The sequence below is a fragment of the Rhipicephalus sanguineus genome, chromosome 7 (assembly GCF_013339695.2).
Source record: "Rhipicephalus sanguineus isolate Rsan-2018 chromosome 7, BIME_Rsan_1.4, whole genome shotgun sequence".
Classification (NCBI taxonomy): Eukaryota; Metazoa; Arthropoda; class Arachnida; order Ixodida; family Ixodidae; genus Rhipicephalus; species Rhipicephalus sanguineus.
Genome location: NC_051182.1, coordinates 93,568,502 through 93,586,507, shown reverse-complemented (window position 1 = coordinate 93,586,507; position 18,006 = coordinate 93,568,502). Strand labels below are relative to the sequence as shown.

The 18,006-nt window shown below is 47.6% G+C and overlaps 1 protein-coding gene across 1 annotated transcript; it reads right to left on the bottom strand.

The window, feature by feature from the left end:
* Window positions 1-11,654: 11,654 nt before the first annotated feature.
* On the bottom strand, window positions 11,655-14,662 carry LOC119398851 (uncharacterized). Its single transcript, XM_037665669.1, has 2 exons — window positions 13,797-14,662; window positions 11,655-11,730 (listed from the first exon to the last, which is right to left on the bottom strand). The coding sequence occupies exons 1-2, from the start codon at window positions 14,660-14,662 to the stop codon at window positions 11,655-11,657; spliced, it is 942 nt and encodes a 313-aa protein (XP_037521597.1).
* Between the last annotated feature and the right edge of the window lie 3,344 nt (window positions 14,663-18,006).

Here is an 18,006-nt window from a genome sequence, read left to right as displayed (position 1 = left end):
ACGACGAAGAACAGCAAGGAGCGCGGGCAGCTGCTCGCAGACTAACCGGAAGTCATAGGTTCTTGTTCGACCAATCGCAGCCTCGCCTGCAGACGGCATCACGTATTCAACATGTTCACGTTACGCACGTCATTAGGAAGGCCGGAAAGGCTCGGAGAGGAGAAAGGATTGTTTCTTGGAATCTGTGGCGGGGCCGAGGCTTGCAGCGCTGCCACGTGTGGCATCGTTGATCGTGACGGCATTCTGCACACGATGTTCCTGTTTACTTAAAATATTCGAAAACATATCGCAGGTGGTTTAGGGGCCCTTTAAAGAGAAAACCTACATTTCTCGTACTAGTAAATTATTCTTTCAAAGCACCAACATCACCACGCTTGTTGCGAGAAGACGCTTGGTAAGCGAGAAAATAGCAAAAAGAAAATGCGGGAGGCGACGCCGCAATGAAATTCCCGCGCCAATCACCATGACGTCATAGATTTTGATGGCCTCTACTAGGACCCACGTAGTTTCTATATCGTAGAACTGAAGTACATGGTCTTCTGATTGGGCCAGAGACTTAACATACCAAATTTCAGGAAATTTCATTGAGGTAATGCCGCCAAAAATACGAAAAATTCATTTTAAAATCCGTGACGTCATATGCGGATATTTCGGCGTGACATTTAAAAATGAGACTTCTATCTTGATTTTGTCTTTTACTATTACAGCTATGATCGTGCAATTAATGACATTAGGGTTTTCAGAGTAAAATTTCTCAATTTCAGAGTGAAATTTATCAAATAGATTCATTGTTTCATTTTAGCGTCCCTTTTGCGTGCAACTAAATCTAAGCACATGCGCCTGTAGCCTTTCGCCTGCATCGACATGCACTCACAAAGTTAAACGCATATGTTCTTACTTGGTATCAATGTTTCTGAATAAAAACAACTTTTCATCTGAGATTATTTTCTTAAAGCAATATCGCAGGGTTCATGACTTCCGCTCACCACTCTTCGCATTGCACACGCCAGGTTGCAGGAATGGCGTGTTTTTGTTTGTTTGTTTGATGCGTGTTTTTTTTTTTTTTAAATTTTCTCACTGTCAAGGCACGGGGTAATGTAGATTTAAAACCCCTATTGAACAATGAAAACACGCGCCTGTCCAAAATTACGAAACGTTTAAAGCAGAAGACCAGAAAGTTTTAGAAAAAAGAACAAGGCAACAGACAGAAGAGAGTCAGAGAGAACAGAAAGGTATGATTGAAAGTTCCAGCATCGTCAAAGTATATAAGCACTGAATATTTTCTTTTAGTATACTCTATTTTATTTGTTTGCCGAATAAACAATGACACCTGTAGAATCCACTCAAAAAACGGGAGCTGCTTCCCGTGCGAAAGAAGTGGCGTAATCCACACCCGCGTAAACTAGCGAACGAAGATCACTGCTCTGAGCGTGGAAGCTGATAGAAACAATTTGAGAGCTGAACTGCCCGAAATTCTCGGGCAACCTCTAGCTAGCAACGCGGAAAGAAGCGAAGATCCGGAGTATTCTTTTTTTTTCTTTGTTCAACAGGCACAGCTCTTGCGTGAACCAAATAGCGCCCATATAGGGCCAAGGCTATCCGTTGAAAGAATCTTAAGTGTTCGGCGAGCAGCAATAGTTCGTAATCAGTTTCAATGCCCCGAGCTGGTGACTTACGTTTGCTTAGTGTATTACGTTTCTCCGATTTATCTACGGAAAAGCTTACTGTGACAAAAACAAAATAACAATCGGGGCACAGGAGCGGCTTGAAACGGAGAATGTAACGGAGGTCGGAATGGTGGTATGCTCAATTGGAAGGGCCCAGCGGCGATGAAAGTTTTCCTAAGCGCTACAGCCCAGAAAAGAATGCGCCACTACTGTAGAAGAATGAAAGCACACGCTAGGGTTCTGTAGAAGGGGATTGTGCGAACGCTCCTAGGAAATGAGACAGCCACAATCGGGTCGCGTTTCTCGTTCTTTTGTGCGTTTGTGACGTCAATTGCTTTTCCAACACCGATGAGAAATTTCGCAGGGAAATCTCTATGGCCTCGCGCGTCTCTTACGAATCTACGCGCATCAGTCAGATAGTACTCGTTTTGTACATCCTGAAGGTTGTCTTGATCCCTTTCTAAAGCAGTACTTTACTATCTCAATTCTTGTCGCAGGGAATTACTTCTTATTATAGTACCGCGGTTTGCCGAAAGGCGCGCTGTGTTTATCCATCTTACAATTGTTTTCAGATGAGCACAAGTTTTCAAATTTTTCATGTTAAGCAGAAACAGTTGTTTGGATACCTCTGCATTTATCACAGGATACACATACGTTTTCGGCCTCGAGTTTATCACTTCGTCGCCGTGTGCTGTGTAGACCGTAAGTTCCAAAATGACCCTTGTATTTACTTTAGATTTAAGTCGTGACGCTTCGACAGCAATGTTTTCGTGGCTACATTGAACTATTTTCATGAACCGTTACGAAATTCACGGTGCGTTAGGCTTAGCAGGCGTGGCTAAGCAAACAGTTTATCTCGCTAATAACTACAGAACGTACCTGACGTTTTGTCCTCGTCGTGAGATGACACAAAGCAATGGCTCATTTAACCATTTATTGATTTCTGTAAGCGCTGTGGGCGAGTAGCAAGTGCAAGTTTGGATCGAAGTTGACGATCACGTCCGTATGGGCGTTGCCATGTTGATTTTTAACCATAGTTACAGGCGGTTACTGATGCAACAAATAAAGAAACACGACGTAAATGCGGTGAGGAAGAAACATATTACTTATTGATGTGAAGCAGCACATGATAAACAAGAGAAAATGTCTCAACCTTGCGAATTGTAAGGTAATTATATCTGGAACTATGTTTTGCTGCGCAAATATGTGGCTTGCTTACACGCCGTAACTTTGGCAGTGCTGAACGATAGTGGTGAGATGGAGTATAGTGGTACACGGGTAAGCTTAGACCAGCCGTGAAACTTTAGTGTCTATCACCCCACGTCCCTGCATCCGCTATAGTTGTAGGGAGACAGAGAGATATTAAAAGATGGGGGAAAGTCAGGGAAGTAAGCCAGAATTGTAACACCCGGTTTGGTACCCTACGCTAGGTGGAAGGGATAAGGGGGAAAATAGTGGCAGGAATGTTATGTGCACTAGCGTTTTAAAGGAAAAGCATTTCTTAGCGAACCCAAGGCACTTTGAGCGTTTCTACCTACGTATCTATCTATCTGTCTATCTAGCCGCCTACGTCTGGATGCTCTCGTGATCGCGTCCTCCACTTGGTGCAGACCAAAATTGTCATGGGAGGGTAAGAGGTTGATGAATATGACTGCCTGGTCATGACATGAATAACGTAAAAATCACAGCATATCCACGGAGTGAATGATGATGAGTGGGCGAAGCTGCGGAGGTTCATCGGTAGACCGTGAATCTTGCGTGAATTTTACCCAGTACATCATCACCGACGTGAGATCGGGCGCGTTTATACTAAAGGTTCGATGAGTTATGACGACTTGCAGCTCACTTTAATTTTACATGTACGCTGTGAATTTTCATTGTTTAGAAAACCATTGCTTTAGAAAACATCTGGCGTCTTTCGTTAAGCAGCTGGCGTCTTTTCGTTTTGCTTTAGAAACATCTGGCGTTCTTTCGTTTTGCTTTTAGAAAACATCTGGCGTCTTTCGTTGGTTTATTTCATCAATCAACGGCGTTTTGAACAAAATTTTTATTGTTTAATCACGCACAGGAGAAATCTCACCAGGCACTACCTTGGAGGTAAACAATGGCTGCAAATGGGAATGAGAGACGGAAGAAGTCGGCTTTTAGCTAACACTTACACTTCTACTTCTACTAACGTTTCCTACTGGAACATGCCAATGGCTGCTAATGGGGAATGAGAGACAGAAGAATTCGGCTTTTAGTTAACGCGCACGCTGCGAATTTTTTATTGTTCAACAACGCACAGGAAAAATCTCCCACCGGCACCACCTTGGAGGTCAAGATCTGGTACTAGCGTTACGACTGGTTACGCACTACTACTACGAGGGACGAACGGGTGCCGCCTTAAGGAGCTTCGCCCCTAAAAAACAACACAAGTCAAACGCCCGTGTCGAGCCGATCCCGAGGTGCGGGCGCAAAAAGATGCTGGGAAAAGAGATACACAGGTACAAGGCATGCATTGTACTTCCACAGGATGCGGTTAGTGTGGAGGGCTCATAATTCTACGCAAATTATAAGGCGAAAGCCTTTAAGCAATGTCACCACCTTTGAAACGAATTTTATGAAAAAAGTGATTTTTTGGAATTCGACATTTTCAAGCTCCTTGTCTATTCGAGCATATTTAGCAAAAAGAATTATGTAGTTATCTTGAGCCAGTTCGAAATTTATGACCATGTTTCCAACACTTCTAAGACGCATTCGAAACAGAAACTGAATGTTTCTGATTCCACAACACCTGCCGTGTCGTCATAAATGTTTTTATTTATACATGTTACATAATGCTAAGTGTCTAAGTACATTCTAAAGCTTGTGAGGCATGATGTTTTCGATTTATTTGAAAATTTGCACTACACGGTTGCGGCAGTCTGTTGTTTACGTTGTGCGCGTTTTCGCTCGGCTGTCTATGCTTTTTCGCACACCACTTCAAGCTTGATTTTTATAAATGTTGTGGTGCACATTTTTCGCAGTTTTATCATTCGAAAGTTTAAATTTACCTAAACCCTACAAGCCAACACTTTTGGACTGCAACAGTAAAATGTATTTATGGCAGGTGGTGACGTACCTTAATATCTCCTACTCGCGTCGTCCATCCGTGCCCTGGAACGGTGCCAGCTGCGGCCTCTCCCCCTCACACTCTCTCAGCAATCACGTGATGACACAGGAGCGCATAGCAACATTTGCGCGTTGCTCCTTTCAACGCACGTTGCGCAACTGTTGTGCAACGCGGCGCCGGCGTCCGTCCGTGCCCCTTCACACTGTCTCAGCAATCACGTGATGGCACAACGGCGCGCGTGGCAACGCTCCTTCGTCAGACGTCTCGTTGCAGCATTCGAGTTTGTTGGATGGTTCCCAAGCGGTCTGCTGATGATTCAACGACAAGCGGTTCGGAGAAGCGCCCCAAGAATGTGGATTCCCCCAACACCCCAACACTCGAATGCACTCGAATGGGGGATTCCCCCAACACTCGAATGCAGTGTTGCGGAATGGGCGCCTCCATTTTATTCTAATTCCATTCCGAAGAAATATAACTGGCCGCAATTCCATTCCTTACAATTCCTCGGAATTGATACACTTAGCGCATTCTCACTCCGGGAATGTCCGGGCAGTTCAAATTCATTCCTGTAATTCCTTAACGTAAGAAATCATCTTGATAGTTTTATCGAGTTAAGAATGAACGCCCGATAAAGCTGATGTCATCAGATGCATTAAGAACTGCAAAATACGCAAAACACTTTACCAAGGTCGAGGGATAGTAGCTTGGTAAAGTATCTCGTGCAGTACAACCACCCTGCTAATTCCCATAGGGGCAGTTCTCCCGCTACATAGTACTTGGATGGTCAGCATGTTTGAACGAATGGTGATGTTTAATATTGTATAGGCTTAAATGTGTTAATGCTAAAATGTGGAACGAAAGCCTTTAGATCTCCTGGTATTATTTGAAACGGTGCACCGCTCGCGCACTTTGTGCCTTTGCATATTTTGCCTTTGCAACTTTGAGAAGCGCTTTTTCAAATATGCGTCCGAGTAGCCGACGGCGAGAGAGGCTAAAACAAGTGAAGGGTGGGAAGACACCAGGCGGCTGGGGCGCCGCCGAGGGGAAAAAGTTACATCTCCCCGTAAAGAGAACCCTGAGTAGCATGCGAAGCAGCTCATGGGTCGACTTAAAGTTCCATAAAGAGTTGCCGTTAAAGTCATCCATGCCGGGTTGCAGCAGTTGCTTCAAGCGTTTCGCTGCCTTCGACGCCGACTCGCGTTGCCGCGCCGCTTCGGGATCCGCTGCTCGGCGTTTACGTTTCGCAGCGGCTTCGCGTTGCCGTGCCGCTTGGATGTTTGCTTGCCGGCGTTGATGTTGCGCACAGTCTTCTTGCAACTGCTTTCACCCGCCGCGATCCCACGCTCCTCCTCGCTCTGAGGACCGGTTCTGTGTGGCCCGCGGAACGTAAATATCGTCTCTGCGGCGCGGCTGCCCCGGACTGTGTCGATTGAGGTGCGGTGGAAACAGTGAACCATCTCTTCTGTGAGTGTACTGCACTTGATGACGCGCGGAAGCGGCTCGTCACGGAGTACCACCTCGTCGGACTGCCCTGTGTGACTCTGCAGGACTTGAAAATGTTTAACTTAGCGCAACGACGACGAGGAGACAAGAGAAGAGGAGGCAAACCACAGCGCAGGACTTCCTGTATCCCACCGGCCACGAGGATCACCGTCGTGCTGCCCTTACAGCCCTAGTCTCCTTCCTGGAGGACGCGAACCTGATCGAGCGTTTTTTCTAGCCGCTCAACACGGTGAACAAGCGCTTCTCCAGCCTCTTCGCGAGTTACAACCAAGGAGGTTAAAAAAAATTGCTGGAGTGGTAATTTTTGCGCAACAATGAAGCCGTGCCCACCAAAAGATGGCGGCTGCGTTCGCCATCTTACTAGGGGCACGATAAACCATCGGCGTTTGGCGAAGGAAAATGAGTGTTTTCCACGCACGCCAGAGAAGTTTAATATGGCAATTTTTATGGGTCAGATACTGCTGCAAGTGTGTCTTTGTGCTACTAGTTTTCGTAAGTAAGCCTCAAAGTCATGGCAAATTTTCTTGGACATCAATCGTCAATACTCCTCTCGGCGGGTTACTTTTGTGGGCAACAACGATCTTTTATTTTATTATTAACGTAGCATTTACACTAACAGGTCAAAGCCATTTGACCTCTAAGTAGGCACCACCAGAAAAGAGCATGTTTCCGAGCTCTTTGGTGGGCAAAAGCTGGCTTCACTTTCGCTGGCAAGGCATTTCGAGAGCTTCCACTCCAGAATTTCTTTTAAACCTCCTTGGTTACAACCTTTCTCTTAATTTTTTTTTACTGTTTCCTTTTTTGCGTTCTCTCTTTTTTTTCTTTTTCCTGCTTTATACTACGCTCACGCTCTCTCTTTCATTCCCATCCCCCGCGAGTGTTTCGGTTAAAGGGCCACTAAACCACCAATAGACGCTCGCCTGCTCCTCTCCGTCCCTTTGCTCTATCGACAACAGCTGCAGTGACGTCACCTGTATGATTAGGTGACGTCGCGAGCAAGAGACGCTGTCAGTGGCCGAGCAAGAGCCTGTTTTCTGCTAGCCGATGCGTGCGCTTCTTGCGTTTCCACCTCAGACGCTGAGAAAGGGCACTCGGAGAAGTGGATAGACGAGCCGACGAACGCAGCCTAGCGAAGGAAAGAGCGAAACGAGAGAGCGCGTGCAACTCCGCCAGCGTTCGCTGAAGACTCGTGCACAATTGCAACGCTACTGTAGCGGCCGTGCTACTACTAAATTTCGACCTCTGGGTGGTTTAGGGCATAGAGTTTCCTAAAATTAACTAGAGGGGACTCTGGCGCTACGATCGTTCAGCTACCATGGGAATTATAGTGTACTAGAATAATTTCCTAGTGACGCGTCTGAGAAGGAGCGCGCGTGCCCGTTTGTGTAGACGCCACCAGGCGCCGCCACTGCGCCTTTTTCTAGTCGTCTGCTAGCGTAAATGCCGCAGACCGGCGGATTCATTGCAGTTCGGGACATCGCCTGCAGCAGTATCTATTCGCATTTTTTTATCATCTATTTGCACAAACCCATCATATGAGTAACTCTGCATGTTTTGCTTCTATTGCGCAATACCTAGCACAACATTTAAATCGCATGATCATCGCAAACTACACAAAAGTGCTCAGCAACGTCTACGCTGCGTTGCTATGCCAGAAGGCGTACGATGAAATAACGGCCTCGACGGACGCATATTGATGGTGGCAAACTTTTCGTGATTATTCTCGGTTACAGAAACGCAGCTAAGCAAGATTATTCCGGCGTTTCCTTACCTCATTTTACGGCGTGCAATGAGACGTACTACATGGAAGCATCCCACATGTAAGCGTTCGGAGAAAAAAAAGAGTCATCCACCATTTTTTTTTCACAAGAACTACGACGTTGAACGTAGCGTCGCAGGGGACGCGCACGAGGCAAGCAGCTGCAAAGCGCGTCTGAACCGGCCCAAACCGGCGCGAACTGGCTCCGCGACTAGAAAAAAGCGCAGCAACGCCACCAGTGGCGTCTACTGGCGTTTGCTTCAACCGGCCTATTGTCCCTGCCTCCTGGACGCGTCACTAGGAGAATATTCTAGTACACTATAATGGGAATGATGGGTAGTACACAAATTTGCCTAGTCTTCGTGCTTACGGCTTCAAACGTACTTGTGGCTTTGTTTATTGCTATGCTTTGGTTTTCTTTCGGATAAGGAATGGATCGTTGTGAACTTCGTGACCAGATTTGAATTGCTGAGCCTAAAGAAGAGAAAGTGGCGAAGTGAAACTGCTGACTTTTACTGAAATTCGTTTTGCGACAAAGCGGCTGCAGCCGACGCAGAGCCAAACGGAGCCGAAAGTACGATGTTCAGACAAATTTGTGTACTACCCATCATTCCCATGCTGGCTGAAGCGTCATGCGTTGCAGCTCCCGTAGACACTAGCGCCAGAGTTCCCTCTAGTAAGTATTGTAGGAAACTCTATAGTTTAGGGGCCTCACTGAGAGACAGAGACCTCACTGAGAGACAGTTATCATGCACGCCTCCTATCTTTTTTATGAAATAAAGACTCACTCACTTACCGTTGCAATGTGCGTGCTGCCTATCTTACACGACCACCGTAGGCGAGCTAGCTTTGAGACTCAAAATAATCCAGTGAATTCGATGATGATTTTAATCACAGTGACAATCGAGCAGTCCTGCTAAGCCATTGAATCACAGCCTTACACATTTTGTCTAATATATAGATTACTCAAAAATTCGGGTAGGTTTTCTTTCTTTTTGTCTGCTAACGAATCATTCATTCTTGCGGCTCAGCTTTGTTGAGACAGCCCGAGATCTGAACTTCAGCACCCACCAGCAGAAATAGTTGCGCTTCGGCTGCGCGAGCGCTCGTTGCTTCCGTACATTCTTGCAAGCGGCGTTTACGGCGTGCTTCCGCTTCTCTCGCTCGAAGTTCGGGGTCGGCTTGCCTCCGCTGCCGTTTCGCGGCAGCGGCTCAAGCCCTCTTCTACGCAGCAGTAGCAGCAGCATAGCTGCCGGCGGCGCTCATCGTGGCGTTGATGGTGGCGTTGCCGGGAGAAGAATGAGCGGAGCGCGCGCGGGTCATTTTCATCTAGCGGAGTTGCCGCGGCACCTCTAGCGGTCTCCTCCGGAAACTAGGGCCAGCTGTTGCGCATGAGCAGTGGGTGTGTGGACGGCGCTAGGAGGGAACAGGCTGGACGATACGCTGCTTCGCATCTAAAAAAATCACAAGGCGTAAGGGGAGAGGTGAGGTATGCAGCTGCCGTAGTTCCGCACGACGTATACCAACGGCATAGCGCCGCGCTTACGCGAGGAATAGAACCAAACTTCGGAGCAACACAGTCTATATAAGGACAGAATTGTAGTAGGCGCATTGCTTATAAATGCACCGTGCCTGTAATCAGCCAAGTCGTTTTAAAAATACTACTTTATTCTTAAATTCGAGGTTCTGACTTACTAATGTTTGAAGTTCGAGAAACAGCATGTAAACGAAAACGTGCGCTACTTTTCGAAAAAGACATAATTCCATTCCCATTCCATTCCGTGCAAAAGACGCTTAATACCATTCTCATTCCATTCCTCCAGGCGATGTCCTCATCCCATTCGGTGTCGCGAAAATGTGGAATGATTCCGGAGTCATTCCAGTTCCGGAGTGGCAACGCCGCAACACTGCTCGAATGGCCACATGCATTCGCCGAAAATACTTTGGAATTTACAAAGTGTCCTATAAATATTCTGTTGTCACAGACAATAAACGCGCTATTCTACGGGAGAGCACGAAGCCATCCTACGAAACCTTTCTTCTCGCGCAGCAACCGCGACTGCTCACGGAGCCGACCTTTCCGTCGCAATGTGCGTGCTGGCTATCTTATACGACCACCGTAGGCGACCTAGCTTTGAGTGTCAAAGTAATCCACGGAATGGGATAATGATTTTAATCACAGCGACAATCGAGCTGCCCTGCTAAGCCAGGCTGCGTTTTACACGTCACGTGCAACGCTGTGGAACCTAGCGAGACTTCATGTAGTAGATGCGTTAGCATGAAGTAGTTCAATGTTCTTACCACGCAGAACAGAATTTTCTTGTTATAATGCGATAGCAGTTATATGGACACACTCGGCGGGTTTGCGCTGTTGCCGTGATGTCCTGTATATATATATATATATATATATATATATATATATATATATATATATATATATATATATATATATATATATATATAATATATATATATTATATATATATAATATATATATATATATGGCACAAAGAAAAAAATCAGAAAAAAGTTCTTACGCACCCGACCGGATATTCGAACCAGCGACCTCCCCGCTCCTCAGCGCACCGCGTTAGAGAACTCTATCACGCGCCATGCTTCTGCCTATATAATAACTGCGAGGTATTTATATACGCCATTTACCTCTGGCACTGTTGCGGAACGTCGGCCTTCTAATCGTAGCGCCACCAAAAAGACGGATCCATGAGACTGCAACGAAATGCCTTTAATGGCGACAATCGAACACAAAATGTACATGATGATAGTGGTGCACGGACTTCTTGGCGCTAGCTGCGGAGACAGCAGCCCCCTATCAATTCCTCTTCTTTGTCGTCTGCTGATCTCCGACATCCTCCGGGGCCTCAAATGTGGTATCATCTAGCTCTAGACTATGTAGCTTCTGCACTGGCCTCTTGACTACTTTGCCTCCCTGTAATCGCAACAGGCGCGCACCACTCCGTCGTTTCCTGGGTACACTTCTTGAACCCGGGCTAGTGGCCAGAATAACTTGGGCGTGTTAGGAATGTCCACAATCACGATGTCGCCGACCTTTAAATTTCTTGAGTGATGCGCGGGTGAGCGATGAGCAGATGGTAGCTGAAGCAAATACTCATGTTTCCATCGCTTCCAGAAGTCTTCCATCATTTTCTGTCGATGTTGGAAACGGCGCTGGTAGTCTTTGGCCCCGTGACTTGCTCCTTGTTTTGACAATGCATTTCCTTCTGGTAACGTCGTCAGTTGCTGGCCGACTAGGAAATGCGCTGGCGTGAGAGCTGCAGGTTCGCTGGCCTGATCACGACAATACGTTAGTGGCCGTGAACTGAGAACCGCTTCAACCTCAGTCAAGATGGTTGATAGTTCTTCTGCGCACAGACAGCTTCGGCCTAAAACTTTTCGTAGTGCCGTCTTCACAGTCCCAACCAATCGTTCCCACCAGCCTCCCCACCATGGGGCCGCTTCGACTATGAACTTCCACTGTATCCTTTGGTTTGAAATATAAGCCTGGAAGTCGTCTTTTCGAATAACTTTCCACATTTTTTGTAGCTCCCGAGACGTCCTCTTGAAGGTAAGGGCATTGTCGGAGTAAATGGTACTTGGCAGTCCCCTTCTTGCACTAAAACGCCGGAATGCCAATATGAAAGCAGTTGACGACATATCCGAGACCAGTTCCAAGTGCAAGGCTCTCGTCACTGCACACGTGAAAAGAACGATGTACATCTTGGAATCGGAGCTCTCGGATGACTTCGCATACAATGGTCCGGCGAAATCAATTCCTGTAGTGTCGAAAGGTTTCGTCTTTTCGACGCGGCAAGCTGAAAGCGGCGGGTACGGCGGCACGGTGGGTCTCGTGCGAAGACGCACGCATGTCAGGCATCGGTTGATCGCTTTCTTTGCCGCTTGTCGCGCTCTCGGGATCCAGAAGCGTTCGCGTACGTTGTGTACTGTCGCCGTTACTCCTCCGTGCATGACTCGCCGATGGGCATCGGCAAATACCAGCTCGGTGAAACGGTGTCGACTTGGAAGCAGGAATGGATGCTTCACGTCCCAGCTGTCTCTGAGATTTTCTAGCCTTCCGCCGACGCGTAGAAGCCCGCTTTCGTCAATAAATGGGTGTAGTTGTGCTACCCATGAGTTACTGGGTGAACCTTGTTTTTCTTCTAGCCACCTCCGCTCGTCGGGAAACGATTCAGATTGAACTTGGCGGATCCAGTATCTCTCGGCTGCCAAGATTTCTTCAGCAGCTATGGCTCCATCTTCCTTAGTCTTGAACCTAACCTTGGACACAAACCGCTGCATCCATGCTGTGATCCGAAGGAGCTTGGTGGTGAGTGATTCCTCTCGAATTACCTCCCTGTGTGGCATGTAGTACGTAGGGCCATCTATTGATTCGTTGTCAAGTACAACTTCAGCGTGGCCGGAAACAATGTACTGACGAATCGCTGTATCATATCTCTCCAGCAGTCCTCCTGACTTCGAGATACGTTTAACCAGATTTCGTAGTCGAGTAAGTGCGACGCTGTAGTTGTCTTGTAGCATCTCGATATCCGGGTGTTTACGTGGCACGGCTACTTGGTACCTTTTTCCGATCTTTGTCATCTTACTTTCGAAAACAGACAAGGCGTCTGAGCACCCGTGAGTTGCTTCCGTTGGTGCAATTCCCATGGCATCTAACGTCCAAAATGACTCCAGTATGTTTTGCTCCAATCCTTTAGTTCCTTCAGCTTGGACTCGCAGGACGCAGATCATCACCTCGGATGTTCCGCTTATGAAGCTCGTTTTTGTGACAGGACCTTGGAGCGTCCATCCGAGAGTGGTCTTGACCGCTACCAATCCTTGTACTTCCGTGCTGCGTATGATGTCGCCGCTCACGATCTTCCACAGTTGATCAGATCCTATCAGCAGGCTAATTCCTTTTTCGCCACACTGTCTAGGCACAGTTTGCTCGTCTGCCAGCCGATAATTTTGCTCTCGCAATTTGGCTGCGAAGGAGCATTCCATAGCCGTGGCAGGGATGTCGTGGCAAATTACTGGCATGGCGATGGCTTCGATGACGTGCTCGTTGTAATCAAACTGGCTACGTAGGCGAACCTCGACGACATTGCACTTTCTCACACGAGAAGGAGCGTCTGATGCAAACGTGTTCACCGCAAGGCAAGTCTCTCTAAGGATTTTTAGTCCCAACCGTGTCACCAGGTCTTCCTTAATGAACGTGCGTTGACTGCCTCCGTCGATGATGCCTCTGACATAAGACGTCTCGTTGAAACCGACAATCCAAGAACGGAAGGTCTGTAAGTTGACGGCTTCGTCAAGTTGATAGCTTGTAACGGCAGTCGACCGCGGTGACTCTTCTTTTATTGGCTTAGTAGCAGCAGAGACCATGTTGGGCGACTTTTCGCCTCTTGTCGCACGATAAACTGGGTCGCACATCGTTGTAGCATGCCTGCCTTTGCATGTCACGCACACCAACCTCCGCCGGCACTCGTTTGCGCGGTGGCCCTTCATAGTACATCGATAGCACCGCATAAATTTAGCCAGCCGGTCTTTTTTCTCTGATATGGTCAAGGTAGCGCTGCATGCTTCGGTTTCATGCCTCCTAGACTTGCAAAAGAAACATTCGTTCCGTACTTGCTTTGATTCTTTGGATGCATGTAGGACCGATGACAACGGCACATGCTTTCTGTTGTTCCCGCTGCCTTTGATAGAGGAAATCGATGGAGCACATTGCTCTCTCGTTTCGAGCTCTATCTGTGTATACCGCAAGAGTTGCTCAAGGTTTTCGCAAGACGTTGTGGTTGCCTCTCCTGAAGCAGCGCGTCCCGTGCCTTGTGCTTCATCCTGGAGACGTCTATGGCGGTAGAATGCCACGATGATTTCTTGTGGCAAGGATTGAAGCATAACGTCGTAGAGCATCGCCGAAAAACTGCTAGTTGGGACGTCTAGGACGTTGAGGCAGCGGACATTAAGCTGGACTGCGTCGTAAAGCCTTCGCAACTCCCTTGTATCCGATGGAGAGGTCACGAGCTGCAGTTCACGAAGCGCTCTGAAGTGCTGCTGTACGATCCTGCTCTTGTCCCCGAACCTCTGCTTCAGCAGCTGGATAGCACTTTCATAACACGCTTCCGTGGTTGGTAGTCCGGCAATTGCAGCTGCTGCTTCACCCACCAAATAGTTGTGTAGGTAATGAAATTTATCCGTCGTGCTCAGAGTTGGATTCGTGTGGACGGCTCCATTGAATCTCTCCCAAAACGACGTCCATTGACACAAGTCTCCATGAAACGGCTTGATGGTTAGCGTTGGAAGACGAGGTCCGAAGCTCTGGGATGCAGCTGGCGTTGGGGCAGGCGGCGTGTTGAGCGTCGTCGAAGAAGAAGTCTGTCGCGTGTTACCGAGGCTGAGATCTTCAAGCCGGCACCGTAGGCGCGTCAGGGTCTCGAGTGCCTGGTCGTCATAATTCGCCGCAGACTCGTACTCCCTCTCAAGTTCCTCTACCGGAATCACTTCCTCGAGCTCGGCATTGATATTCCGAAGCTCGTCACGGCTTGCGATGAGCTTGTCGATAACCTTGCTTAGCGCTGTTCGGTCGTTGCAGTCACTCTCCAACAACGTCGTCGCCTCATTCATTACTTTCGTTGACTGGGTTCGCCTAGCAGCACGTTTCGCTTTCAGGCGGTCCATGTCTGCTTAGGATCACGGCTTACTTGCTCGTAAGGTAGCCGGCTCCGCTCGTTACTTCCCTGGGTGCGGTTCCAATGAAGATCAGGTTGCTCCGGCTGCGGTTTCTAGTAGAAACTCATCGTCGCCGTCGCTCGTTGTCCACGTCGTTGGATCCGCTCGTTATCCCGGGTTTCGGCACCATATGTTGCGGAACGTCGGCCTTCTAATCGTAGCGCCACCAAAAAGACGGATCCATGAGACTGCAACGAAATGCCTTTAATGGCGACAATCGAACACAAAATGTACATGATGATAGTGGTGCACGGACTTCTTGGCGCTAGCTGCGGAGACAGCAGCCCCCTATCAATTCCTCTTCTTTGTCGTCTGCTGATCTCCGACAGGCACTACGCAGATATCGGAGGAGTTTGAGCGTGTGCTCTATCACGCAGCGCTCCTACATTTTCCTTCACTTTGAAAACATGCCCTTCGACGTGCGTGAAGAATGGCCTCTTTCTGTACCCTCTCGCGATGTGGAACGAAAAAAAAAAGAACGCCAGGTACACCTTGCGTCAGACGCCACTACGTGGAATGACACGCAGAAGGGTCACTCCACGCGCCGCAGTTTAAAGAAAAAGAAATATCTAAGAGCGTCAGGTTCTGCATAGTGGATACCTGCAGCGCGCGCTGCTCAAGCACAAAGACGTAACGAGTGTGACAGTTGTTAGCTCGTTCTTGTCATGTGTATACCTGTGCGTTCTTTTCAGACACCCTTGTTTGTGCTTCAGTGGCACGCTGCAAGTTACGAGCTGCTTGTCGTTCTTCTTGTGCCATTCCAATTTCTTGCTGCCGCATTCATTGCTTCGCCCTTGCGGTGAAACTGCGACTTTTTACGACGAGTAATAATTGAAAACGTTTTATGCCGTACAAACGAACAAACGCTGTTATACGACTGCTATGCGTCTGGACCGCTGATCGTCTATTAGCTTTTTTTATTTTTCTATATTTCATTTGCGGACCTTCTCGACGCGTCACTCAGAGCGTTGCTCGGAGACTCGTGCTCGTCTTCTTTTCGCAAGTCTCGCAGGTCAAACCACTTTCTCGCGACCGTTCGCGAGAGGCATGTGTTGCACTGTCACATGAAGCGCGAGCAGGCACGAAGCATTGTAGATGCTAACGCCGTGGCTCGCTGCTATCCGCATTCACTCTCTTTCGTGCTCGTTCGCTCTATCGGTTACGCCGAAAACGCCAACGCCGCCCACCGCAGGAACGGGCGCCTAAGAGCTGTGCTCTAAAACACGCCGAGAGTGTCCATGCAATTTCTATCTCAATAATAATAACTCACAAAATACAAAAAAAGACATGTGGCTCATACATGCATTCCGTGCTCGTGCTACACATAATAATATCTTGGGTTTAACGTCCCAAAACCACGATATGATTATGAGAGACGCCGTAGTGCAGGGTTCCGGAAATTTCGACCACCATGGGTTCTTTGACGTCCACCTAAATCTAAGTACACAGGGCTCAAACAATTTCGCCTCCATCGAAAATGCAGCCGCCGCGGCCAGGATTCGATCCCGCGACCTTCGGGTCAGCAATCGAGTGCCATAACCACTAGACCACCGTGGCGCGGCTGTTCGTGCTACACAAGACACCTAAGTCAAACATTAGGGTCGTTTCAAATTCTGTTTGCATTGTCAAATAATTATATTATAACTCTATATCGAATAATGTTACAAAAATTTGTGTAGTTTCTTTTGTCTCCCTTTTAAGTACCGGCCACATGTCCCCCCCCCCCCCACGGCACACACGTACTAACACACAACTCTTTTCTGCATATTCTCAGCGCTCTTTGCGCTACTCGCCTCCAAGCCTACTCTTGGTGTTGGCCGTCCAGACGGCGCACAGAACACGCGAGTTTTCCGGTAACATCATTGTATGCTAATGAAGGACAATGCATGCTTGCACCCCAAGTTAGCGCCGTTTTTACAACGAAGAACCAGGAGTGGGACCTTTATACGTGAAATTATATTTGCGCATCGTTCTGCTCATTCTCAAAGCGTTAAATACTACTTCGCGAGACGTTTCAACAGCACATTTTTATCGGGCTCAAAGCTTCGGCGGGTGGTTTAGACCAATATTTAGAATACAATTATTGTTTACTTTCGATAGGTTACCTGCTGCCCAACAGCAAAGGCAGATGCACAGTTTTTCGGAACAGGACTCCCAAAATGCTGTCGCATGCGACGCCTCAGCTGGTGACGCACTTGCGGAGCATTTTTTCCGCATCAGAGGAACCTTTACTTTGGCTGCGCTAGCATGTGCATGTGAACACCCGGTCCGAAATTGAAGATGGCGTTCAAATATTGTGAGCTATTTCTTACCGACGCAATCACAAACAACGCCGTAATGCTCAGCGAAATTCGCAGCCTCTATATACTAGTATGCGCTGCTCAAGAGCCTGATTTGGATGAAGGCTGACGAGGCGACGCTAATTAGCAACAAGTACAGCCGAAGTGGGTCGCCGTGTCTCAAAATCTCGCTTTCGCACAGCCGGCCGGACCCGGAGTGACCACTGGCGGTACTTCTGCTTTTTCATTTTTCATTGGTGCATCTACAGAACACAACCGGTTAGAGAGTTCAAAACTATGTTCAGTCTTCTGCATCCGTCCACTAAAATGAAGTGCAAAATAAAAATTACGGAAGGTTACGACATTCCCTAGTTGCCAAATACGAGCGAGGATGTACGCCTCTTTTCATTTATCGATGACCCATTTTTAGTTTTCCTGGTGTTATTCTTAAATGTTTTATGTAATTTTTGTTGTATTGTGTTCTGTTTTTGTCGTCGTTTGTTATTATTATCGTGTCTTCACTTTCATTTTATTTACTGGTACCGCGCCGCGAACTGCACTTGCATACTTGACCCTTTATTTTTATTTTTTTTTCTATTTTTATTTTTTATACTCTTCTTTATTATTAGTTATTTTCATTTTTCATTTGCGACGGCTAAGTTTTCGGAGTAATCCAGGCCGCCTCGGCAAAAGAAGCGCGTGGCGTGGCTGCAGGCGCGCCAGCCAGGCAATCTTTCTGGATGCTCGTTCGTCCGGTTGCTTATTGATTGCTTTACTTTTCAGACATTTATTAAGGCGGAAGCCTTAGATGCCTCCTACAAAGGAAAAAAAAATGACCGTCGGCGGCGTCAACCCGAGTGATGCCAAAAATCATCATCTGTTGACGCCAACATATAACGTGACACATCGCCAAAATCTGACTTTATCATGACGTGACTATAATGTCATCACATCACGTCA